The 26,202-nt window shown below is 40.5% G+C and overlaps 2 protein-coding genes across 4 annotated transcripts; both read right to left on the bottom strand.

The window, feature by feature from the left end:
- Positions 1 to 623: 623 nt before the first annotated feature.
- LOC106744179 (facilitated trehalose transporter Tret1-like) lies at positions 624 to 13,407 on the bottom strand. Its single transcript, XM_014618675.1, has 5 exons — positions 12,579 to 13,407; positions 4,505 to 4,704; positions 3,308 to 3,721; positions 2,114 to 2,712; positions 624 to 1,835 (listed from the first exon to the last, which is right to left on the bottom strand). The coding sequence occupies exons 1-5, from the start codon at positions 12,611 to 12,613 to the stop codon at positions 1,509 to 1,511; spliced, it is 1,575 nt and encodes a 524-aa protein (XP_014474161.1). The 5' UTR covers positions 12,614 to 13,407; the 3' UTR covers positions 624 to 1,508.
- A 2,813-nt stretch (positions 13,408 to 16,220) lies between these two features.
- Positions 16,221 to 25,322, bottom strand: LOC106744274 (sterol regulatory element-binding protein cleavage-activating protein). 3 transcript variants are annotated; one of them, XM_014618907.1, is made up of 13 exons: positions 24,887 to 25,322; positions 24,440 to 24,612; positions 24,101 to 24,334; positions 23,710 to 23,890; positions 22,938 to 23,083; positions 21,808 to 22,876; positions 21,478 to 21,748; positions 20,278 to 21,386; positions 19,081 to 19,240; positions 18,193 to 18,373; positions 17,978 to 18,120; positions 17,686 to 17,897; positions 16,221 to 17,591 (listed from the first exon to the last, which is right to left on the bottom strand). In XM_014618907.1, the coding sequence occupies exons 2-13, from the start codon at positions 24,553 to 24,555 to the stop codon at positions 17,412 to 17,414; spliced, it is 4,002 nt and encodes a 1,333-aa protein (XP_014474393.1). In that variant the 5' UTR covers positions 24,556 to 24,612; positions 24,887 to 25,322; the 3' UTR covers positions 16,221 to 17,411. The 3 variants fall into 3 exon arrangements, with proteins under 3 accessions (XP_014474393.1, XP_014474392.1, XP_014474394.1); XM_014618906.1 differs by having other exon boundaries at positions 24,440 to 24,609; positions 24,887 to 25,321; XM_014618908.1 differs by lacking the exon at positions 24,887 to 25,322 and adding an exon at positions 24,672 to 24,862 and having other exon boundaries at positions 24,440 to 24,609.
- Positions 25,323 to 26,202: the final 880 nt, after the last annotated feature.

The raw sequence follows: 26,202 nt of genomic DNA, 5'->3' as shown, positions 1-26,202 counted from the left end.
TTTAAGATACGCTTGAAAAATAACATACTTAAAAATCATTCTCTGACACGTTGGTAAATGCGAAGATAAAAAGATTCGTTAATTCGCTGTCGAATCGCACTCCTCGAAAATAAAATATCCGTCCGATCTGCCGTTGAGTCGTACCACTTCGCTTCTCCGTTGAAGACGGCTCGTTACGCACTTTGGAATTAAAAGATAATAAAAGATCAGAAGCGTGATGCGAACCTTATTTAGCCGAGATTCAAACCCATCGGTGACTGATCTTTTTGCAACACCGCTGGTTGGCGCCAGGCAATCCGTTGAGCGTCTTCTCACGGGTTTAACAAGTCAGCTGTTATTCCAAAATACTATTTCAAAATCCGAGCAGCTACAGTACAACAAGCTGGACTATTTGTTTTCGTTACCTCCCTCTCGTCTGTAAGAAGTGTGCCTCTAAATATTACTAATAATAATTTATCGGCTATTAAATCATCATGATAAAGATTAATCGGCCTTTTCGACCGATCATTGGAATCTTTGGACGTCGATTCTTTTTCTCGGTTTTATTATAATTAATAATAATTCCTTAATTTATATAATAGGCTCTTTATTAAATAGATTACAAAAATATGTAAAGTCAACTATATACAGCCTCTCTATTTGTCAAGAATTCTCACTTTCGTCGGGCGAAAGTATAATATTCCATCGTGAACGATATTTATACTAAATACAAAGATGAAACCGTTTTAGCATCCTGTAGTTAGTACGTTTAGTACTAAGGATTGTTAAATCGTCACACGAGAACAAAATATACGTTCACGTCGGTATAGTTAGAGTTAAGCTTCACTTGGGGCAATCGTGTATTTATTAAAACTAACGTAAACATACCTAATCGCGCAACAGAATCGCGAAAGAAAAAACCTCGTGAAAGCTTCTATAAGCGGTAGCGAACGAGATCGATAAGGCAACATTTGTTTCTCGAGCGTTTTGCAAATAACGGCGCGATATTAAGAGCCCGGCTCCTTTTTTTTTCGCGAAATGATAAATCACAATTTCGCTTCTCGCGGAATAGCACATTCGTTCTTCAGCTTCTTCGCGGAAGTTTTACCAGGGCATCATTAAAGTCGTGTTTTTAATTGTGCTCCGCTCTACGCTATTTTTCATCAATCAATTAATTTTTATATTCTATCATCTCTCCTCTTTCTCTCTCTTCCTTTTTAACGTCGACTGCAATCGATTTGTTTGCGTGATTATTCTCCCCCAGAATCGTTCCTGTTATAGCGGCACAGAGTAAACTGCACAGTTATTACATTTAATTGCAGCCGTGTCTATAAAAAGATCGACCATCGTCGAAGCTATTAATATCCCTTTGGGGAAACTGAAAATTTAGCTCGTCCACTTAAACGCAAGTTTGTATTAACAGGACGAGTGAGATAACGTTATCACTTAGGCACTCAAACGCAACTTTGTATTAACGGGACGAGTGAGATAACACGTTATCACCTAGGGCAAAATGTGTTCGAGACGATCTACAGTTTGCTCTCGCTACTTTCGTCGTAGACGACCGCCGGATTCGAGGCTGCCCACTTTTCCTTGAGGGCGTGCTCTTCCTTTCTGGGCCGGTCCTTCAGGTTCTGCACGCCGGCATAATGCTCCTCGATCTCCCTCAAAGTTCTACCTTCGGTCTCGGGTAATATCACGAATAGCAAACAGCCGCCGACCAGATTGATCAGGAAGTGGAAGAAGAACGTGCCGAAGAGCGACATTCCGTTCACCATGTAGAGGAAGGTTTTGTTCGCGATCGATGAGAAAATGTAGCCGATCGAACCGGCCGCTCCTGTCGCGCCGCTGCGTACCTGGTAGTCAAATTCATCGTTAATCGTCTGCGAGCATCTTACAGACGACAGTGATTTTTCATCGGCTCATAATAATTCTCGGAAAAATACAGAAGATACCTCTTCAAGACGATGAAAAGCGACTGGTGAAGTCTAAGAGCGTCTAAAAATATGTATGTCGATCGTATAAGTAGAAAAGTATTTCATCGATCAATCACTGATTCGATGCGATTACTCGTGAGAAGAGGAAATTACACAGAGGGTGAAAATGAAAGGGGAAAGAAAGAAATCTGGCGTACCTTCACGGGGAACACCTCGCCGATGAGGATCCACGGCAACAATCTGATACCGATGTGCGACGCGAAAGCGGCGCCTATCATAAGGGTGGTCGGCATCCAAGTGTACTTCGTCCCGTCCAAGTACTCCGCGTCGCTCAGGTAGCCGTAAATAGCGGCCAGGAGGAAGCACAGGCCGGTGCCGCTGATCGACAAGAAGGACAATATACGCCTCCCCGCCAAGTGAATCGCCACTACGCAGATCAAAGTGCCGAACAATTGCGCGACGCCCAAAAACACCGCGGCCGCGTAGCTGTCGATCGGCGTCTTTAGCTTCGCGAATATCACGACGGCGAAAGTCTGCAAGGTTGCGATGCCGCCGAAGGCGGCGATGAAGAAGGCCGCGGTGACTAGGATAAAAGGCAGATAGAACGTTCGCTTGGTGTATGCCCGCCAGGCCTTTTCCTCCTCCTTGCCCTCGGGGAAGGCTTCTGCCCCTCGGCCGACGGCCGGCTTCTGCACCGCCTCGCAGAGCGCCTGGAACTCGTCTCTCACCTGGTTCGGAGCTACCCAGCCTCGTAGCCAGCAGAGAGCTTGTTCTGACTCCCAGAGACGATCTTTAGCTGAAAAGAGAAGGGAACACGCGAAGCAAAATGTTAGACACCTACCTTCCCAGATAAGATATCCTAAGATGCCTTTTGACGTCTAAAGGATATCTTTGAGACATACGTTGTTAGGAAACAGAAAATATACAAACTCTTGAATACGATCCCGTGTGAGAAAGAAAGGCAGAGATACGATTCGGTGACTGTGTGGAATAATTTCATATTTTGCTGGATAATTTAGACAAGTAATAAGGAGAGAAAATTTAATTACACAATCGCATCGTGTGTACTTAATGTTGAATTAAGGAGGCTGTAAGATTGAATGAATTTCACAGGAATTTCATGAAACTCGCACTACATTGTGTACATTGAAATATTATTTAACTGCTTGTGGAAAAATTCGGGAAGTGGAATATTCGCAACTAATGTTGACACGTGAGACTATCATCCTGATTTTAATTTCAATTTTTTAAGTTACCTTTATAATCTCCCTGAATCAATTTCAAGAAGAAGATTGAATGGATAAAAAATGACATTAAATGGAAATTAAATAATGCAATTGTCTGATTATCGAATGGATAGACAATGAAATCGTACGTTTAAGGAAACTCACCAGCGAGCCAATGTGGACTCTCGGGTACCAGGCACAAAGAGAGGAAGCAAAGAATCGGGTAAGCCAGATTGATCAACGCCACCATTCTCCAGTGGGCCAAAGTGCCGCTCAACATTTGCGTGAAGACACCCAGCATGACGGACAATGAGGAAGTCGCGGAGAGCATGCCACGCAAATGAGGCTGTGTCACCTCGGCGACGTAGGTCAAGACCGGTGCTTCCAGAAGACCGCCGGTCAGTCCGGTTAGCGCGAGCGCCGTGAACAACATCGCTGAATTACTGGCATAATGAAACATCAGCCAGGCCACCACGAACGGAATGTTCGACAGCAGCATCGTGCGCTTCCTGCCGTAATGCTGCGAAAGCGGCCCGCTCACGAGACAGCCGATTGGCACGAGGAATAAGTTCAGACTACCTGGAAGAGTATATTTTATTATATGTATTATATAATATTTAAGCAGTTTAGGAATAAAATTAATTTAACGTAAATTTCTATGAAAGTAAAATGTGATTTAAATAAATCAGAGCTGGCCGGAAAATTCCAGTGGGTGAAAAGAAACCATGGTGAGCTCCGATTTTTACCCTCTCAGATATTATCCACTGAAAGATACTGACAATATAACTATAAAAGGGACACCAATATGTGACGCTAAAATATACATATATTTAATATATAAATTTTATGCAAGATATATTTTTGCTTTAGTTAATCAATAATATTAATCGTTGACTGAAAAAAAAGAAATGAAACCAATATAATAATGAAATGTTTTTTCGATTCAAAATGTGAATATATGGAATACATTGTTAAAACAAAAACTTTGAAGATATAAATGTCATGAAATTTTATGTTAGTTTAATGAGAAACGCAATAGTAAAAGAATGGAAAATTTTTACCAATATAGACAGATCTAGTTCGCGTTTATGCTTATTATTATTGCACTTTTAAAGATGCTGTTTCGTTGTGTTTTGGCGATATGTCTTCCTTCTTCTATGAACCATTAACAAATTAATGAATTGTCGCGAGTCGTGATACATCGATTCGACTTGATTGCACAAGACTTAGTTGGTCGGTTAAAATGTCGATGCGGATTTCGATCGTAATGAGTGAATTTTGCGGAGAAACCGAAAGAAAACTTAAAAAATTCCACAAGAAAAATTTTCGGTTTATTCTTCGTTTACACAAGCCGATCCTTACTTATCCATGTCAGCTCTTCCATAGTGACTTTGATATCCGTATCCTCCCTTTGTAAGGAGGGAATGAGGATGGTGGAAAAACCCAAGGTAGAACCGAACGTGAGCAGTAGTAAATTTTTGGCGCTAACCGCGCAACATTGCGGTAGCGCTTGTCGAAATTTGGAGGCGCGTACATCCTCGACCGAAATTTTATCATCATTCCTGAAATACAGATCAGCAACATTAATAACCGAATTATAATGAAATGACATATTTAATAAAAAGTATACATTTTTATATAATGTTCCTTAAAATGAGTATTTCTCACACGAGTAATTTTACGTAAAATAAACTAAAAATGTCCAATGTGGTGTGCCTGTTAAACAATAATTAATTAATTTCATTTTTTAATATTTTATCCCAATCTTATTTTTATTGCGCGCTTCTTTTTGAAAGTGAAATATTACAGCTGCGTAAATTATCCCATTAACTCGCGAAGAAACTCACAGTATCTCACGATATACTAGGATGTACTCTAAGGATGTACACTCGATTATTTAGGTGAAATCTGTGCCAGCATAACTTTCGAAACTTTCCAAATATACGTTGTACAATAGTGCTACATTTCCTCGAGAACTTTTGTAGATTGCTTGAAAGTGAACCGTTTTTTGCGGTAAAAATAACGAAGAATATCTCGTGAACAAGGAATATATTGAATTATATAATTATATATTCGATGGGATATTATTTCAAGATAGTTATTCCAGTTTTTTGCCGTTCCTTGTATACTTTTACTCCAATACACATATGTAATATATCTTAACTTTGATAGAGGAGAATGGAAATGGCACGCATAACAACGTGAGCAGTACGAAAATTGACCAATTGCAGTAGATTATTCTTCTTACGAATTTACTTACTTCTCACATTCTTCTAACTCTCTCTCTATCTTTGCCTTCCTAAAAGTAATATTCTCTGAAAATAGAATAGCCTTGAAAAGTTATGGATGCTTAACACGCACAACTTTACGCGTGTAGTGGATTGAATTCTCAATGAGCCGAATAAACGATCTTAAATAGGCCATTGGCAACTATCAAGGTGGATATCTCACGGACGACAAACTAATTTATTTGCGAAATACTTCAGTGCTTTCTTACGTAATAATAGGTTTAACGCTTAGTGGCTACGATTTTCAAGTATACCTTCGTTGTACAAGTGCATTGAAAATTGCAATAACTCTAATAATATAAGTGTTAAGGCTGTTACTGTGTCTCTGCACGCATATGTAATTAACCCATCAAAGTCCTTGGCTAGACCAATGAGCAAAGAAATAATAATTGGAAATAGGACTGTGAAAAACATTTCTGACATAAAAAGCATATTATAAGAATCAATTTTGCAAAGTTTTAATATGAAAATATTCTCTTTTGCATAAACGAATAACGATATGAGAAAAAGTTATATGCGTTTCTTTTCCCGTAGAATCTATTGGTTTAATCAGTTTTCTTCTACAGTCAATATTTGTTTATAATAATTTCTTGCAAAATTCATTTTCGTAATAGTGTGCTTTTATGTCAGAAATATTTTTTTACTCTCCGGTGTTATTTCCAGTTTCTCGCTAGTCTTACTAGTCGTACGTTTTAATGGGTTAATCAGAAAAACGACGCTTACACGCATGCATTGCAAGTCCTTTAGCTGAAGCTTTCCTTACACGTCACGCCGTTTTAAATCACGTCATTTAACACGATTGGTTAACGGGTCGTAATTTAATGCGTAATTTAATTTAACACAATTAGACGTTTTAAATGACGCAAGTTAAATCGGCAAAAAACGTATAAATAATAGTCAAATGGGTAATTTTAAGAGGTTTATGCGTGTAAAAATAACACGCTTGGATTAACAGTGACGCGTCACAAACAGCGCGTCCTTAAAAGTTCGCGCTTTCTTCGAAAGAGGTAACGGTGCATACATTTCTAAGACCAGATATGGCAAAAATTCACCGGTAATCTCGTCCGCGCGCGATCAAAGAATCACCGGCAGACCGGTTTTTACGATGATGTATGTCACGTTGCGTAAACGTTCGCGAGCGCGCGCAATTACATAACAAACGGTTTTATAAGCGAAGCTTTTGTGTCGAATTGCGCCGGTGTAAAATCGTCGTAGCGTACGAATCATTGGCCGAACAATACGGCGATTAGCGCGGGTCATGCGGCAAGATGAGTTATTATCCTTCCCTTAATTATGCGCCCAAGTAGTTTCCTTCCGTCGTTTCGCGCGCAGAATCGGCGGAAACGATTTTAGACCGCTCTGGGAACTGCTTTTTGATACTCGGAGCCTGTCAATCGGCCAATTCTCTCGGTCGGAATGAAACGAGCCCAATAATGACGTAACGTAATCTCGTTTTCCACGCACGCGACAGTAAACGCGTTTATTGCTCTTCTTCGCGAAAAGGGGAACGTGCGATTTTCCGGGTTGCACTTGAGATAATTAGACATAACGTCCTTCGGTAAGTTCCACTGTCAGGGAAAATTCATTCGTAATTTGTTAATTTCCGACGTTATAATCTGAATAAGAGCGCTTGGTTTTTGCCGAAAAGCTTTTAAGCTCGGACTCCTTAGGCGATTGGTAAACCAAAATCTTCATATGTTTTCAAACAATAAGCGGCTGAAATCGGTTAATTATAGTAGCAGCGTTGAATTCAATAAAGCCTTCAAATTGAGCTCAGAAATGTTGACCGATACCACACTGAAAAGAAATTATTCAAGTAAATATAAAATAAAAATATTTACTAAGGAAATATTCGAGTAGCTTATTTGGATTAAGTACATAATACTTCTTAGCAAATATTTATTTGGACGATTTTTTCAGTGCAGAAATGTTGACTGATCCGATATCATTCTTACAACGATATTTCGAGCAGAATATCCTCAAGCGATAAATAAAAAATGAGCTGTCGCGCATGACATTTATTTATTATCTAGAGGCTCACGAGAAACCAAACGAGCGAGCGAGTTGCGAGAACGAGTCTAAGAATTCGGTACAAAAGTATTGGACGTCAAGTACGTCGAAAGATGATCGATTTTTAGCGGGCGTTCGATCAAACACTCCGATGTGACTTTAAAGCACACATCCTTCGTGCAGCCGGTACTAATTAATTGCCCCACGGTATTTAATTGCCCGAATGAATTGCCGGGAGATCGACAGAAACGACATCAAACCACTGATCATTCGACACATCGTCCGGTGACTAAATCGCGGAACATGACAACCAAGCGTTTTCCCTAATTACTTCGCGGTTTCGCACTTTGCCGCGAAAACGACGAACGATGACGAATCTCATACTGAGCGCGAAATTTATTCCTAGTCAAGCGACATCGCGCTTATGCGCGCGGAAAATATTTTATTTCGCGCTGTTTTCTCCTCCGCTTGCAATTCTTTGTTGTTTTGCGATAGTATACGGAAAAAATTAGTCTTGAGTCAAGAATAGATATTTTTATATATAAGCAAGAATATCATAATCTTCTTAGGAGACTTTTAGCCTTGACTTGATGGAATTTATATTGGTGCAAGTATTACTTGAATTCAATTAAAGACTAAAAATCTCCTAAGAAGATTATAATGTTCTTGTTTATATATGAGAATATCTATTCTCTATTGATTTAAGACTATTTTTTCTCCGTGTGTTCGTCGAAATTGAATGCGAAATATATTGTATTGTACTCGTGCTTATCGTCAAGGCAGTAAATAATTTTTAAGTATTTAGGTTATCAAGCAAGTGACAACAGTTGGACCGAATCTACGTGAAAACGTGCGCTTTTCCAGTTTCTAAACGCATCACGCATTTCCGTGACTCGATGATACCGGTATTGAGTTATGTCACTTCGGCAACAACCTTCCATCCAAGAAGGAAATAACTGCTGGCGAGGTACTATTTTTAGTATCGATTTTTAGTGTAAACAGTAGTTTGGTTTTAACAATACTAGATGCCGATTTGATATCCCGGGGGGAAAAAAGGATCATATATGAAATTAAATATAATCGTCGTATGTAATCGTCGAATATATACAATTCATCCTACATGTGCTGTCCGAATCGTTTATTAATGAGATTTCTCGTCGCCAGCTGAGCGGGCAAAGGAGATGAAAAATAATAACGCCGCATCTCGCAAGGAGTTTTGATTGATGCAAAGTGTATAGTTAATTAGCCATTGCACGAAGGCTGCATTAATGCGACGAGATTGACGGTCAGTGACCTCTATTCGCCAGCAGGCAGATAGATATGGACGTCGTTTACCGTTTATTTCGGTTCACTTAATAGCGCAATTCGGATTGCATTAATTAGTTTTGTTCCAATGCAGCAGGTAGATTATATCAATATGCACCTGTGATTTTAATGTGGTAATTTCGATTTAGGCGAGAGAAGGTATCTCGAGATTGAAGTGTGCATCTATTCGTTTATTTGTTAACAACGGGAAATTCATTCATCGTGGGCTCAAATATATTACATTTATTTCTTCGTCTTGATTAGAAAATTGTCTTACTTAATTAACTTTGCGAGTAATTTGTTATTATTTCTCACTGCTAGTATCAATAAATTCAGCAAATTCACTCTTGCATCCGTTAAATTCTAACAAATAAAATAATTATTTATTTTATAACAAAAAAATATTACAAAAAAATGGAAAATAATAACAAATTATGATAAAAATTATAAATATTACAAAAAATAGAAATTTATGCGGGCAATAGTGTAAATGAAACTTCAAGTTGCTTTCATTTTATATTAAAACTTTGATTATTCTTAGTTAAAAGACTGAAATGTCAAAAGTTGTATCTAGTTGTTAGTACTTTTATCTTAAACATACGGGATAAATTGCAACAAAAATTTGCGATATTTGTTTAATTATTCACAACACGTTTTCGGTTCATACGATGAAATTCATCGCACGCATTGAAAGCAATACGTCGAGTCTGTCGGCAACGCGCTAGGTAAATAATTAAAATGTCTTAGTTGTCGCTATCTGATGTGGAATTAATTACGTAAGTCGCCGTTGTGAAATGTTTCGTCAGAATGATTCGGATGTCACGGCAACAATAAAGATAGAGCTATTAGTGAGGATGAAGTAGTGGGAATACTATAATATCTCTCTTCCTGCGATTACCGTAATACCCGGTTTTATCGGTAACTGTCGGGTAAACTCATTCGCGGTTCATATGATCTCCTTGTATGACATAATCAAACGGTAAATGGACATTCGAAATGTTTGCCCGGAGACCGGTGTGGAATCAGAGAAAATCATGAAACATCTTCCGATGACACAGAGGTACACAACTGACGTGAACGCATGACAGTTGTGTCATTCGAATGTCATCGGAGTTTACACGAGTTCGCGAGATTCTCCGAAGTCGGTTATTTTACTTATTAATTCCACATTTTATAATTTATGAAATGCCCCCTATACTTTTGTACAGGCTGAATTATTACCATCTTTCGAATACCTTCGAAATAAGAGAGTAGCGAAAAAATTTAACAAAAATTATACAACAATCATCACCTCGAATACCTGCTGTATGTGAACTTTTTTCATCTTCACATCTAGTCGTTAATAAGATCTTTTTATTTTTCCAAGATATTCCACGCGGTAATAGTTATTGCTTCACTCTGTGCAACGTTCTTTTTTTTGTGTACATCTTCCTATGCAGAGAAAAAGATTTCTTTGGATTTTATAACATTTAAGACAGATTTAATAACATTTAAGACAGATTTAATAACGTTTCTTTAATTGAGACAAATTTTTGTCTATTAGAATAGAGCAAACGAATAAATATTTGATACAACAAACAAGATTGCTTCCTCAATAATATACACACACAACAATAAATATATTTACTTCAAATGTTTCTTTTATATTTTCCAAAAATTACAGTAGGACAAGTAATAAATTGTTTAAAAGAAGTGATATTATGTTAGAAGAAACTCCTTTTTGCTTCAGTGGAACAATATATATAATGAAATAAATTTTTTTTATTAGAAACAAAATATACACAACAACATGGTTCACATGGTTAGTGAAACAACAGTATTTTCATTCCAACAAAATGATATTAAATCATGTTGTTTGTAAATTAAACAAACCCAAGTCGAGCAAACAATTGTACTAAATCTAAAGAAACTTTTTGTCTGTGTATCATTGAGTAAATGAAACTGAGTTGTGTTATATTTACTCGACGTAGATGAAATTACCGTCAATAAAATTGAACAACAGATGCCAGTGAACGGCAGTCGTCGGGTTTAGCATTACGTCACAGGGGTATAATAATAGTTGCGAGTTACAAATTGTCTATTCGAATCGACGCAGGTATACACATAGTTACGCGTCATAAAAAGGCTACACAAAGAGTGAAAGCCGTTCCACGCATCATTAGTGTTTGATTGCCGCATTGCAATCAACAACACGGAGTCTAACTGAGAAACTTGTCTGTAATTCGCTGCGCAACCATGCAAATTGATCTCGCGGAAACTTGCGAAACTGTGTCAATAATACATTTTCCTCTCCCCTTAACCAAGGAGATCCTCTTAGGAACCAATTAGATGCGGCGTGCCTTGAGTTTTGAGCTCACAGTTTCGCGGATCCTTCGCATCAAGGCTGACGTGATTATTCGCGCGTTACGTTGCTGAACAGGAAGTTGCGCGAGCGATTTAACGATTTAGCGATTTAACGCGATGAGAGATTAATTAATCGGACGTCGGTAAATATTCATGACGAGAAGGGCGACGAAGATCTCGCGAGGATAATGAGAATTCTTGGATCTAAGACCGACCCCCACTATGCGATCAAAATACGATTAGTGTTATAGTGAGATTAAGTCGAGGTGATGAATTGTTTGCACCATTTACGCTCTTCGACGTTCTTCCGTCGGTCAGTCTTGCAGAGTATCATCCGTGTCAATGTATTGTTTTCAAATGCTCTCCAAATCTTCGTTTATTCGCAAATATTCATTTAATAAAATTGTTTTAATTTTGGATAATAAAGAACAGAGCGTGCATAGTAAAAAAAAAACATCTTGTAGTTGTTTTAAAATCGGTCCTTGTTAAAATTTGTATATTACACTTTTAACACGTGTGTTAATTTAACATATTGTGTCATCTCAATATATTTTTGATTGAGTCGATATTCAACGTCTATAAGTGTGAAAATAACATATTTTATACTTCAATGTCGATTCAGTTAACGTATTAATTTTGTGTTAGTTTTTGACATAATATTTGTGTTACTTTTCAACATATTTGTCTTGAATTATGAATTAACACAAACATTTGAGTGGATTCTTTGGCACATGTGAAATGTGTTAAATTTCAACAAAATTTTTTACCGTATGTGTGTCTCGAAAGAAAAGATGTTTTCGGGTATTAAAGTTAGTTAATTTTCTTAAGATTCTGTTCAGATTATAGCAGCATATTAACCGAAATACATACATACAAAATTAGAGAAAGATTGACTACATCGAAGCTGAAATAATTAAAGTTAGCATTATTTACATCTGAATATGATAAAGTACTTTTGATAAGACCTTTTTTTAAATAGACAAAAATATTAATGACTGCATAGTTTTGAGAAAATCAACCACAAGGAAAATGCTACGCCAGTAGTGCTAGGAAATTTATAACGGTTTATCAGATAGGAATGCGCTTATAAGCTGATAGATACATACGTATATATGTAATCATATTTTACAAGCTGGTAAATATGTCGAAAAAATTATGGAATTTATTATTTTTAATTTCTTGTATAATGTATTAGTAGCGTGTTGAGATGTCTACAACGCTTTTATACGTATAATTTCGTGTTACACTAAAAGATAACTTTGAGGAATTAGTTGTTTTATTTCACTGACCTATTGAAACATTCGAAAGAGGTGACCGATTCGGACCGCCAATGATCGAACTATTTGAATTTGAATTTTTTAGATTCGAAAACGAATCGAGTCACTTGATTTAAACGATTCGCACATTTTTAGTATAAATCGAACATTATCTGTTTTTATATTTGTTTCGTTCGGAATTCCTGGCGAATCTATCGGGATAGTATAACGAACCTCTTTCCATTCTCCGCGCACTCGGAGGTTGACATTTTCCTAGGGCTGAAGCAACGAAACTCGATTCTTCCAGTTCTTCACGTCGCTTTCACGTTCCGCGCTGCATATTGCTGGGAAACGCTTCTGGTAGTTTATCAAATCAAGAAATTGGATAAAGAAATGCGTATTTCTCGTTAACTTAAAGTATACTAATCACATGGTTACTACACTCGCGCCGATTTTCCTTATTGTTCTCGGAAGGTAGCTTTATGGCCGGTAGAGATCATCGAATCGATTATATCGACACAAGCGTCTTTGGATGACTTCCTTCTTCTTCCGGTTCGCCGGAAGTGAATTCTTGTTCCGTTGGCACGACGGCTTTCCGAAATTACGCTCGACGAGCCACGAGGAGCGCAAATAAGATGATTACTACGAGAGAGAATCCCGAATAAGAGATCTTCCTCGTAAAAGACAAAGTTCGTCGATCATGCTGATTCTTCTTTTTTAAAACGCTTTCACTCGGCCAGATTTTATACAATGTATCGACTGCATACTTTCTCCCTCTCTCTCGCGAGCTAACCCGAGGGAACCCTCCGCCGGATATCGCCCTTTCCTTTTCGTTCGTTCGTCAGCTCGTATCCTCGAGAGCTTCGTCTCTCTTTCCTTTTTATTTCTTGCCTCCCCTTACTTTTTTTTCCATATATAACATGCGTTTATATTGCCCGCTCGTGACCGGCCGCTGATCGTCGGCGAAAGGAGGCGAGTGTCCGTGAAAAATCCGACGTAAAGTGAAACCACGCTCGCAGAGAAAGCGTCGTCAGAGATTGACAGGTAGGTCGCTGATATATTAGATCGGAACACCGCGATGGACTAAACGATGCATGGCGCGAAAGCCGCGAGCCAGCTGCACTTTCGATTTTGACTCCCTCCTACGACACCTTCACCGGTGCTGACCGGAGGTTGCGGGCGAATCGTACGCGCGCGACCTCTCTTTTCCCCTCTTCTCGCGACATCATTTTACCGTAATTATCGCCCAAAGGCAGACCGGCTAGAAGGGAAAGGTAATTCAGAATGCAAAGAGTTAAATTCATGCGATATCTCTCGTGAAATGCAATATTTTCTCAGTCTTATCCTTGCACGATTTTTATGCGCAATTTTTGCGCGTGCTTGCAACGTAAGCGAACGTGTTATCGTTGCTAAGTTCGGGCGAAAAATTTCCAACAACAACTTAAACATTATCATACATAGCGGTTATTATACGAACGCAGGCAACATTTATTTGCGGTTTTTCGTATACAATTTTTCTTAGTAAGGATACTTGTGTAAATAAAGTATTAGGAGTTATTTGCGTGCGGAATAACACGTAGTGTGTGTATAACGTACAGACAGGTTTCTTGAAAGAATATCGTTCTTTTGTAACATAATGAAGCTAAAAATAGTATTATTTTAATCCGATTCATTTCAATTAATGATCGCGATTTTAATACCTGTGCTGGAAAGATTTTATAGCACAATAAAAAAGTGGGGCACACATATTTACATATTTCTTGTACGTATATATTAAACACATTGGTGTATTATTGTATGTATAATGTGGTAATATACCGTTGCAAAAGGAAACATTGGAGCCACCGAATGAATTGTTCTACTTTCGGTAGAGAAAATATCCGCGGGAAAACGGGGAAAAGGCAGTTTTTTCCTTGAAAACTATCACAGAGGATGCAATTATCGGGGAGGAGAAATTAAAGAGGGCTTCTTACATTGATCGCGCGATTCTTCGTAATACGGCGACCGCTCGATTGCTTTTCGCGGCATGCAATAACGGTCTCCGAACGGTACGACGATGACGCATAATTTCAAGATCGCCGACGGCGAGTCGATCGTCGAGAAATAACGGAGTCGGAGGTGTATTAAAACATGACAATTTATTGAGAACGATACATTTTGCTGATCGGCACGTACCTGCGTTAAATTAATTACATAAATAGAAAGATCACACGGATTTCTGTCTCATCTAACTAATCTGTCAGCGTGACAGTTAGGGGAGCGACTCTATTCTAGAAAAAAACCTCGTTCTCTCTTCGTTTATTTTCTACTGATACAATCGAATTACACGGTGTCTCGCGACGTAGAAAGTTGCTTAGGAAAAATATATATGTGTCTATACGCTTTGCTATCTCCCGATGGCTCGATGATCACGGTCGTAAATCCGCGCTAGAACATCTCTCGCATAGAACATCCGAAAATAAAATATTTATCAATAAAAACTGTTGTATGTATACATATATATATATGTATGTATATATATATATAGTACATTCAGTCTAAAACACGATTAATCCGCGAGCAGTGGCGTGACGGGTAATTCGCAGTTCATCGCGAAAGGTTCGCGAATGATCTCGTCGACGATAATAATTTTTGGTAAGACGACAGGAGAAAGAAAATCAAGCGATACGTGGTCGCGATCAACGCGTAATCCTCGTTATTGCCCGACACGCCGACGGACTCCCGGGTTAAATTTCACTATCTGCGACGTTCGACTATGAGAGCATCGCGTCCTCTCGAGTTACCTCCTATGCGCGCTAAGCAAGCAGAAGACTCCTTCGCAGTCGACGACAGAGTATAGCAAACGCATCCCAAACACGTAGTGTACGCGCTCTTTCGAAGGGCCGACTGGACTAGCTAACTTCGAATCTCCACTCGTGTGCAGTTGTCGTGTTACGTTAAGCAAAAGAAGCATATCACGTTCACGCTGATTTTCAAACCAGTTACACATTACTATCGTATATAAAACAGTTCGCGTATAAAATTAAAGCACGTCACTTGCAACGATTTTCTCCTCTTCTAAGGAGTCCTTTCTTCTAACAAGCTAAATTAAATGTGTCGCGTTTGAAATGATACGATAACCATGAATAGAGATATCCAGTCGAGCGGAAATCAATCGCTAGAAAAGGTGTTAGATATATATATATATATATATATAACTTTTATATCAAGTATATAAGTTATATACATAATTTTATATGAATGTAACGTATAATTAATCTCAGCCCTGAATAAATTAATTGTAATATTACAGCGCCGAATATTACAACATGGGATATATAAAACGAGTCACTTAATTTTAGAAGCCTAAATATATAAATATAAAGCAAAATATTCTGAGATATTTTACTTTTTATTCTGATATTTTTCTGAATAAGGTATGAAATGTTTAATAAAATATTCACTTTTCGATAACATCACCTTGAATATCTCGAAAAGTATTTATTTTTCGTTGATCCGGTACTTTCATACGCAAAATAAGCAGAGAAATTTAATTGTGTTAAAGAAACTATATTAAAAAAAAATGAAATTAACCTTGAAATTGACCATACAACAAAGTTAAAGTCACCAACTTATCCCACAATTTCTGTCCGGAATATTTCTTCCTATTTTGTTTTACTTTTTATATATTTAAGTTTCTAAAGTTAAGTGACTGACCCTGCATATGTATTTAAATAAGATTTCTTCCAAATTTCGAATGATTCCGACATATTAAAACTTGCTGAATTAAATATAATAGTAGTAACAAATACTTCGTATTAAAAGATAATCGCTACGTCGTATATAAATATAAGCGAGACACATAGATTCTAAATATTAAATAAAAAAAGACTAATCTTTCTTTCAAATTAGATTTACTTAAATATATACCGTACAGTGAGGAACAAAGTTCTTTCGACCTCTTTTTGTCATTGATCGCTCACATTTATTACACCACCCGTTTTTTCGCTATGAAAATGGAAGTGACGGATACGATAAAGGCACTTTCAAAATCTAACGTGTATCACGTCGGTCATTTCTCATTTCATTTAAGAAATAACGTTTACTCACGGATGAAAGCACATCAAAAAAACAATGTTTCAATAAACGAACTATGCGTCAAAAGATCTAATGATTTCAGCACAGCAGTGAGAAACAGATTTTCTATGACCTCTGTGATTATAATTTCTATGACTATAGTTTCTATGACTATTGCACGAACTTCTATAATCTCGTAATCAACAACGCCCATTTACTAGATACAAAACTTTAGGGCCAATTTCGTCGCGCAAAAACTTATAACTATCTGATGTAGATACAATTTAATGTAATAAGTCGTATCATTGCCGAATATTTGTCATAAGAAATCTCAGATTTCGTTTATTCGTGCAAAAGTTAGATTGCCCTACACGTTAGAAAGCACCGTTTTAACAAATGCATTGTACGTTATCATGTTACTTGTCATAAAAAAAAGGGTGCTTAAATAAAAGAGCGTCTTTACATTATCTAACAAAAAAAAGAAGCTAGACATTCCAAGATAAAGCACAGCCACTAAATGTGTTAACGTAATAAACGAAGAGAAATTACACAATTGTTCCAGTGTGCTCAGTGTGCTCGAAATTTTAGGTCATTTTCTTTTTCTTCTTATGGTTTCATCAGTGTAAAAAAGGCAAAATTATGAGGGACATATTTACAACTGCAAACCTGTTGAATCCTCTCAGTTCGTGCTGTTGACGTTGACGATTTGTTAATAAAAGTCGAAAACCGTGATTGCAGTATGTCGCGTCGGGTAAAAAAAATGTATTCCCATGTATCGGTTTCACGAAGTCGTAAGTTCTAAAATGGCCGTAACATGGTCGGAGACACGAGCTTACGTCGAAAATATGCATCACTCTTCGAAGAATGTGAAATATAGTCGTATAAAAATCTACATTTCTAAGGCGTAGACTAAAAAAGAGAAAAAAAAAGGAAAACGCCCCCCTCTCTCTCTCTCTCGACTGATAATATTAGACAAAGAGAAACGACTATGTACATGTGCATTCGAAGAACTTAGTCCATCTTATCGGAGACCAGTGGAAATCTGACTATTCTCAACTGCCGACCGAAGTCGCAAACGACGCTGTCCCTCAGCGCCAGCATCTGCTTCACGAAAATGCAACTGTCTTTATGACCCAATCTCACTTCCCGCACGGGCTCGCCCGTCCTCACGTCCCAGACCACTAGTGATCCCTGAAAAACCCGTTTCGCCGTAGCGCGTTCAATTTTTCGCGATTTATTTGTCGCGCTAAAAGAAAGCCCAGTGCTGGGAATATCGATTATTTACCTGATTGCTAGTTATAAGAAGATGATGAGTCAGCATTACCAGTTGCAAGCTGTAAGCCGCTCTGTGTGCCGGCAGAGTGTGCAGCAAGTGGCCCTGAAAACGTTCCCAGACGCACAATCTCTCGTCCGTTCCGATACTTATCACATACGACACGGAACATGTGACAGCAGCTATAGCACCATCATGGGCTTGAATACTATACACGCATGTACCTGAGAGAAAAAAACAAATAGATATCACAAGATTCGACAATGATGATGTATATAAGTTTTCGGATTAATGGAGGCGTCACCTGTCCCATTGAGATCCCAAACGCACAACACTCCGTTCTGAGATCCACTGCCGAATGTCGAGGAATTTATTCTGTCGATGAATAGGCACGATATTGGGCCCGAATGCCCGTGGAAAGTGTACTTAAGCCGCTGATCCTCTAAACTAGATAAGGGGAGAAATATAATACGGGTGAAACGAGGGATTCTCAGAAAAAAGGGAGGAGTGAGCACTTACCTATGTACTTTCAAGGTGTGATCCTGGCTACCCGTTATAACGTGTTCGTGGTCGCAGTCCAGAACGGTGATCACTTGCTGATGCGCTCTCTGCATGCAAATTTTCATGCAGCGCAGATCTTCCTCCGTCTGCATACTATTTAGGTCCATGGGCGAACCGGCGCTGCCCGTTCGCACATGAGCTGAAATGATGCGTTAATTAAATGGAGAGAAATCAATAGAGACTACAATCATTCGCCAATACTCCGGCGTTAGATCACGGTTGCAGTTTTACTGTATATAAAATTGGGTAAGTTAATTTTTCAAGTAAATTAAAAGTTACTTAAACAAAAACTAATTTAATTAAAAGTTAAGATAAAGTGCTTTATATAAATTAATTACTTCAATATTAAAGTTAAAAAGAAATCATGCAAAACCTATATGGGCGTTTTAATTAACCTTTTCATTGTAGATTAAATTCATGCGAAGTAATGAAGAGATAGTTTATTACAAGAAAATATCGACCATATAGGGACTCAATAGAAAAAAAGAGCGTTCAAAAAGACGAAAAAAATCTACCAACGTTACTATCTACTAACGCAAGCACTTTGCAGTAATGACTTTAATATTGATGAATTATCTTAACTTATATAAAGAAAAGTTAATGCATTTTAAGTAACTAGTTTAAATTAAAAAATAATAAATTCATTTAAAATTGATCAAGTTAAGATTTATTAATTTTTTTAACTAATCAGTTAAAAAAGTTAGCTTTACTAGTTAGATTAACTAGTTATTATCCAACCCTGTTCTGAACGGATCTCGACGAGAAAATGAAGCATCCTTGCGATTCGCAACGATCAACAGAAATGTTACGTAACGCAGGGACAATCCCTAAGATATTGTGATTTACTTCTCCTGTAAGACGTGAAACCCCAATCGATCTGCTGGCCTTCGCTATAACTCTCAAGCTGCAGAAAGTCGACAGCGCCGTTCAGTTTGGCTGCCACTACTCTGCTGCCGACCAGCTTGACAGCAGTAATCCCCAGTTCCGATCCGTCGTCGAAGATACACTAAATCAAGGAGCGAAGGAATTGTTGAGTACTTGAGATTTCTCAGACGGTGCGTTCGTACCACACCGGTTGGAACGAGTAACGAGCAAACAGCAAATGTGTATATTCGCGCTTAAAAGCGCACGAACTTTGAACCTGATAAACAATCTTACGAGCAAATCGTTCTTTCCGTTATGGCGTAGACATTTTCTAAATCACAACAATGAAAGTTCGCATTATTCGTTCTTTATCCGTTCGCTCATGTTTCATGAGAAAGAATTAACCATCGGAGATAAAATAAAAACAGTTATAATATCATTGTTGCTTATATTTATTAGCTGTTCGAATTAAGATTCGTCTATCTCCGATAGCCATGTTGAATGTACAACGTCAGAGGCAAGAAATGACATGCAATAAATTTCTTGCGACATATAGATTTTAGTTTTTCTTGAGAAATATAGTTTCGTAATCCTAAGATCTGTAAAATATGCGGCAAGCTAAGACGTCACGTGGAATCGCACAATAATTTCTCAGCTGTTACGGTCGCCTGAGAAAAAAGTATCGTTATTTCGTAGAAATGATTTTGCGCATTCAGGATTACGAAACTATATTTCTCAAGAAAAATAAAAATCTATACGTTGCAAGAAATTTACTGCGTGTCGTTTCTCACAACCAATATGGTGATAGCTTGAAAGCGCTGCAAGGAACAATTGTAAGGTTGGTGCTAAATTTATTCAGATATTCAGCTATCTCTAGCTATAAGGCCAAGAGAAGTCAACCGTTTTAGTGTCATTAAATATTAATATAATTATAAATATTAATAACGTCGTATCATTAATACGATACGGATGGAACTTTCGGACAAACGGCGACACAAATAAATGATCCTTTGAATCCCAGTAATATTAATTTAAAATTCAGCAGGAAATCCTTCCCCGAATGACTGACTGAATTAACGAGCAATCCATTGACTCTGCTTGTTACGTAACGAAAAATGCCAGCCAGGAGAATTGTAGCTCCTATTTCTTTCTCTGGGCGCAGCTCTATTCGTCTCTCACCTTGAATCTACCAGTCGTGCCCTCCCAGAACTCGAGGCTGCCATTAGCGCAGCCCGCCACAATGAGGTTTTCCTGATAGTCCATACACCAAATCACGGATGTGGCGTGCGACACTTGCGTCGTTTGCTCGGTGCTTATGGAGGAGGACGCGCTGTCGACCAGGCCGTTCCTGTTGAGTCTGGCTTGAGGCATGCTCGGCTGTTCCCTGGTGCGGGACATCTGCATTTCTTCGAGCGACCTGTTGTGCCTCTCCAATAGGCCTCTGTACCGTTCCCCAAAGTCGAAGCCTTGATCGTAATTCTGCTGGGCGGGCGTGAACTTCACCGACGAAAACCTGATGTTGACCGTCGACTTCAGGTCGGGGATATCGTAGGTGCTGTCTAAGCTTCGGCGCAGCCAGCTCTGCTTGTTGACTTCGTTGATCTGATACTCGTAATCCGAAGTGTTGCCGACGGATCGTCTCTTGTGATGGTAGTGGTGGTGGTGGTGGAGCTGCTGCTGCTGCTGCTGGTGGTGATGGTGATGGTTGTTGTTAACCGGCTGCACGTTGTAAGCGGGTGACAACTTACGCTGATACACCGCCGGCGAGTAAAAGCCTACCATCGAATTCGCCGCTTCCATCTCCCCCCTGGAAGGCGGGGAGCCGCTCTCGTAGTCCGACATCAGCTCGTCCGCGTCTGGCGGGGTGCGGCTCGGGATCTTCCGAGGGCTGCTGAAGAATTGCCGCCTGTCGATGTGCGCCAGTTGCTCGCCCGACGTCGAGTCCCACACTTTGATGTGACCCGCTAGACACGCGCTGGCTACGGTGTTACCGTCGGTCGCTATGCACTCCACCTCCTGCGTATGCCCTTCCAGAACCAAGGGCATCGCTTCCAGCACCAGCTGAGTGACGGAGTCCTGCGTTTTGTCCTGCTTGTGCCAGCTGGTGCGCCATTCGGCGTAATTTCGGGAGCAGACGCAACGGTAAAGCACGACCATCGTGTAGGCGACGACGATGACGCTAATAAAGCACAGCAGAGCGGCCAAAAATATCTCCATCGGGCTCGACGGTACGAAAGGGGCGTCCGTATTAAATATACGCGTCTCCGATCTGGACGGCAGCTCCATATCTAAAAATAAGAATGAAATAAAAGTAAAGATAATTTGGAAACTGTATGGAACATTCGCAATGAGGAAACGACTCTCTGCTGTTGTACCCACCGGAGAAGTCCAGAGGGTCAAGCGCGGCTGTGGCGAGACTCTGCCACTGGAAGTGTTGAACGTCACTCGGGTTGCTGATCTGCTTCACGAACTGCGGGTTCATCGCGTGCGACAGTTTGATCGTCGGGAGTATCGTCACTCGTCCGCCGGCGATCGAGACGTTGTACATCGCGAGGATCGAAGACCAATGATACGGCGACAAGCGATTCCACGGTGGAAAGTTGACGGGTTTCAGTTTGTTCAGTTCTTCGGTGGCGTTATTAGTCAAGTCCTGAAATCATACGTGTTTCATTTGGAAAACATAGAGGCGAGATCGAAGCGAAGATTCACCTGCTCGTTCAAGCGGTCGATCGTCGCGGGCGGCACGGAGATGACAGTGTTCAATTCGACGTAATTGCTCAACGACTGAGGCCTGTCTATCGTGTATCCCACCCCTATGTCGCTTTCTTGCTTCACCGTATCGCTCAGATGCATCAAGTCCTCGACGATGCCGGATTCGTAGAAGATCTCGCTGATCCACACGACCATCAACATCATGAACATACGTTGGAAGAAACGCGTGCGCGCCCAGAAATTCACCAGTTTCAGCCGCTTCGGGATCTTGCTCGTTGCGTGGGTGTTTTGCGTGTTAGGGGCGATTACGTTCGTCGGGCCGGTGTACAAGCCGTTCAACTTGGGGTGAGACTTGGAGCGGAATATGTGAGGCTTCCTACTGGTGATGGTGGTGGTGAACTGTTGCCGGCGCGGTATGTACGACAGGTGAAACTTGGCCGGGTTCTCGCTGGACAACTCGCTCCGTCGAATGTCAATCGCCAAGACCGTGGAGTAGAATACCAATTGCAAGAAGATGTCGCTCATCAGTCCGACCAAGGCGGATATGCAGAATTTCTGTATGACCGGCACGAAGGTGAACAGTCCGATGGTCATGATCGTCACCTGTATCAGCAGCATCTTCGTGATGCCCCAGCCCTCTTTCGCCAGACCCTGCGCGAAGTGTATCTTCACGTCGAAGTGGGCGGGCGCGCTGATCACCTTCGTCGTGAACACCACGACGTTCTCGAGACCGAGTATCACCAAGTACGGAAACACTTCTTTGAAGCTCATGCTGAAAGTCAGACCGAAGAAGAAGCACACACCCATGGTCATGGACACGGAGCCCATCACCGTCATGCTGGCACTGAACGCGATGCCGATTTTCGACTTGACCATTTCTATCTTCCGCACTGAGTAGTACATGTAGAAAAATATCGCGAGCAACGCCATCGCCAACGGGAAGAACTCGCTGTAGTTGAACTCCCCGGGATAGAAGACGTTCAGCACCTCATCGTGCGTGACGTTATCGACGTTCTGATGGAGTTTGTAGTAGCTCTTCAGTCGATGCTGTAGCCCCTTGATAAATCTGGAAATGGACATTGGCATGGACACGTATCGACCGAAATACGCGCATTAGAAACACTCACTCGTGATCATACTCCTTTAGATATATCGTTACAGCGTACTGGAGAATTCGCTGGCGAATCCGAATGGGATATCTCTTCGCGCCGGTTTCCTTCAGATTCATGCCGAACATCACCTCCGCGAGACTTATCTTACCCTTCTGAAAATTCTGCAACGGTGCGTGTAAATGGAGCAAAAAAAGTGAAGTGTCCACCTCCTTACATACAATAAGTGTCGTTAAGCTTGGTCTACACAATGTGCTTTTTGTATTCCTCCACCCCTTTCGTGAGTAAGTGGAAATTCTTACGGAAGAAAGAGCGAGAAACAAATTGTAGACCAAACTTTATCGCATCATATGGCAGTTCTTTTCACAGTTTCAAAATTCATAACAACGAAAAAGAGCGGTTTTATTAAGAGAGGCGGCAAAAAAAAAATATATATATATATGCAAGATGTCCCAAACTAATCTCGTAGTGTGCAAACTGAGCAGAAAAGTCATGTACTAGTTTGCAAAATTCGTAATAGTTGTGAAGAATTAGCGATTTTCTGTCTGAACTAATGAGCGAGAAGGTCTAAGCTCTGTATAGAGAAAAATAACTTACCACGGGAAGCGAAATTAGTTCGAGATGTCTCATGGAATGGCCATATTTGACAAATTTAACAGCAACTCGGGGGAAAAAAGTGATTAATTTTGGATGATTTTGACCTGATTTTGACCACAAGTGACAAAAGTCTGAATAGATAAGAAAAAAATAATTGTCAACAAGTATATGAAGTGAATGAATGATAAATTACCTGATAAGAAAATATTGTATTGATAAGATTTGTATCTTGAGAGAACAACTCTATACTTTGCTGCCACAGATTTGCAGGTGACAGCACAAGACAGTTGTATTCCGGTAGAATCTCCGGCTTCTTCCCATTTCTCTTCTTCACTGCTTCGATGTGCAGGCACACCTGGCCCAATGTTCTCAATCTAAAAATCAGCAATAGCTCATCTCGCGTCCTTCAATCGTATTGCTAGCATGCCGAGTAGCCAGGTCTTATATTCAAGACTGTCAGATGCATCGTAGCCAATGAAATGATCTATACAGCGCTTGAGACAATCTTAAATATAAGATACGATTATAAATACCTGCCTCTAAATTGGCAAACCAAAGCATGATGAGGAAAGCGCTGTACTTACGTGTCCGGGTGTTGATAATTCTGTATGATCTCTAAGAGGTTGAACACCTCATAGAGAGGCCCTCTGAAGGCATCCATCAGCGTAAGATCCTCGGCCCATGGTACCACTCCGACCCTGAGCAGTACTTGCTGGACGTACAATACCGAAGTTTCCGTATCGTTAACTGGTACGACAGTATTGTTTATCACCGTCTTTGGGGCATTACCCGGCATGGGTAGGTTGACGAGGGGATAACTGCAACAACATGGTGTTTTCAGTCGCATACTCACCTGTGACATAGATTTTCAGCAGTGAAAGTTCGCTCTGACTAAACTAGCGTACTACAGGAGGGAGACTTACCTACATAGCAGAACAACCGAAATCGCGATCGAGATCGCGGTGATGGGATGAGACGAGAGGAACAGGCCGTGGGCATAGTAGGCCCCCGCCACTCTCGCTGGCAAATCGCGAGACATTTCACCTACGTCTGCCCGAGTGACATCCCTCGATTAGTAGTAGCAGCGATCGATCTGCTGGAATGTGTGTGGTTATGACAAAAAAGCGATGAAAAAAGCAGACATATTTTTCTCACCGATTATCGCTGTTATTACGCAACTGACGTGTCGGACAGATTTCATTCCCGAAACGTCAGCGCGCACGGAGACACATTTTTATGCAACAGATTATCCCGACGCAGGTTAGAAGAGCGAACTGATAACCGCGCTGATAGCTCTCGTCGCGAGCGAACGCTCGCAATCCGGCATCGCGAGCGAGCACCGCGATGATCGCGGCGAAAAAAGCACTTACGGCGCATCCTAGTCGTCGCGCTTCATCGTGGAGGACGTTCCTCGCCAGAGGTCCAAGAAGTTCGACGGCCAATCCCGGGTCGCGCGACCACCTTCCCCGAGGAGGTGCGCGCAGCAATGGTTCGACGCAAAACACGCCGAGGAGGAGGTAGCGAACTAACTCAGAGGTTATGTACGACCATTTTTGCGCGTAATAGACGGAGAAGCGGAGAGGGGCGGCGCGTATTTACTCGCGAATCGCTACGCTCGCACGTGTCCGTCGCGCGTCATCAATTCGTGCGAACTGCGCGGCGAGGAAGCGGCGGCGTATGCACAGGACCGGCCTTTCATTTCGGAGTGCACTGGCCGGATTGAAGCGACGACGAGCGGAATCACGCACGCAGTCGGGCTTGAATTTATTTTTAAACGAGCGTGCCTCCGCCGAGCCCCCGTGCGCCGACCAATCGCAGGTGAGAACGACGGTCACCGCCACGTTGTCGGCCGCACGTGGCGGAGAAAAAGGGAGGAAAGAGGAACTTAACGCGGTTGATCGCCGCATGCATAATCGAACGGCCGTCCGTGGCTGCGGTAAAAAGAAGAGGTTTACGATAGCTCTCGGGGTATGAATATTCCTGCCTGTGCGCCAGACCGGAAAGATTTTCCGCGAAACTAAGAGGTAACGTCATTGACCCCGGGGCGAGCACGTGGGTGCACGTCATCTTACTTTATCGTTATCTCGCCGATGTACGCGATTGATCATCCGCGATATAACGCCTTATACAGGCGTCGAAGGTGATCTCTCTTGTTCTAGGTCCACGAAAGATAACGAAATACTCGCATATTTCGTCGATATATCTGCGATTATCGAGTCATAGATAGGGATTTATAATTGAAGGACGGGAAAGAAAGCGCTCGAGTGTTATTAGAGTATCGCGTATTAGCGAAATATTATTGGCATTGTTAAAATCTATCGCTTCATATTCGATCGTGATCAATCTAAATGCCGCGAAAGAAGTTTATTCTTATGACTATAATACGAAGAGGAAGACCGTCTGAGAGATTTCGATATTCCGCTATTCTTGTAAAATCAAAAATAGACTTTTATATTTCGCGGAGGTCGGAAATTGCGAATTTTGCAATCAAAGAGTCGGGACCGCAAAGTGTTGTTAGTACAATACCGGCTGCACAGAATTAAACATTCGCAACAATATGTCTCTTCGTTTTCGTTGCACTAGTGAGAAAACATATACTTGTCTCGCTTCAACTTATTGAAAACGAACAGACCTAATAATACACGTTGATGTAAACGGAGCTTTTTCGAATAAACCGTGTGTAAGG

The sequence above is a fragment of the Dinoponera quadriceps genome, unplaced genomic scaffold (genome assembly GCF_001313825.1).
Source record: "Dinoponera quadriceps isolate SergipeBrazil2010 unplaced genomic scaffold, ASM131382v1 scaffold707, whole genome shotgun sequence".
NCBI classification, from domain to species: Eukaryota; Metazoa; Arthropoda; class Insecta; order Hymenoptera; family Formicidae; genus Dinoponera; species Dinoponera quadriceps.
Note: the sequence above shows the minus strand (reverse complement) of the source record. Positions and strands in the feature narration are given on the sequence as shown.

Coding starts and splice junctions, on each gene's coding strand:
- LOC106744179 (XM_014618675.1), bottom strand. CDS start 12,613: ATGTCAACCTCCGAGTGCGCGGAGAATGGAAAGAG. Junction 4,705..12,578: donor TGCGCGGAGAATGGAAAGAG/GTTCGTTATACT, acceptor TCTGTATTTCAG/GAATGATGATAAAATTTCGG. Junction 1,836..2,113: donor GCGAGGTGTTCCCCGTGAAG/GTACGCCAGATT, acceptor TTTGACTACCAG/GTACGCAGCGGCGCGACAGG.
- LOC106744274 (XM_014618907.1), bottom strand. CDS start 24,555: ATGTCTCGCGATTTGCCAGCGAGAGTGGCGGGGGCCTACTATGCCCAC. Junction 19,241..20,277: donor GCACGACTGGTAGATTCAAG/GTGAGAGACGAA, acceptor TCCTTGATTTAG/TGTATCTTCGACGACGGATC. Junction 17,592..17,685: donor TTCTTATAACTAGCAATCAG/GTAAATAATCGA, acceptor CGGGTTTTTCAG/GGATCACTAGTGGTCTGGGA.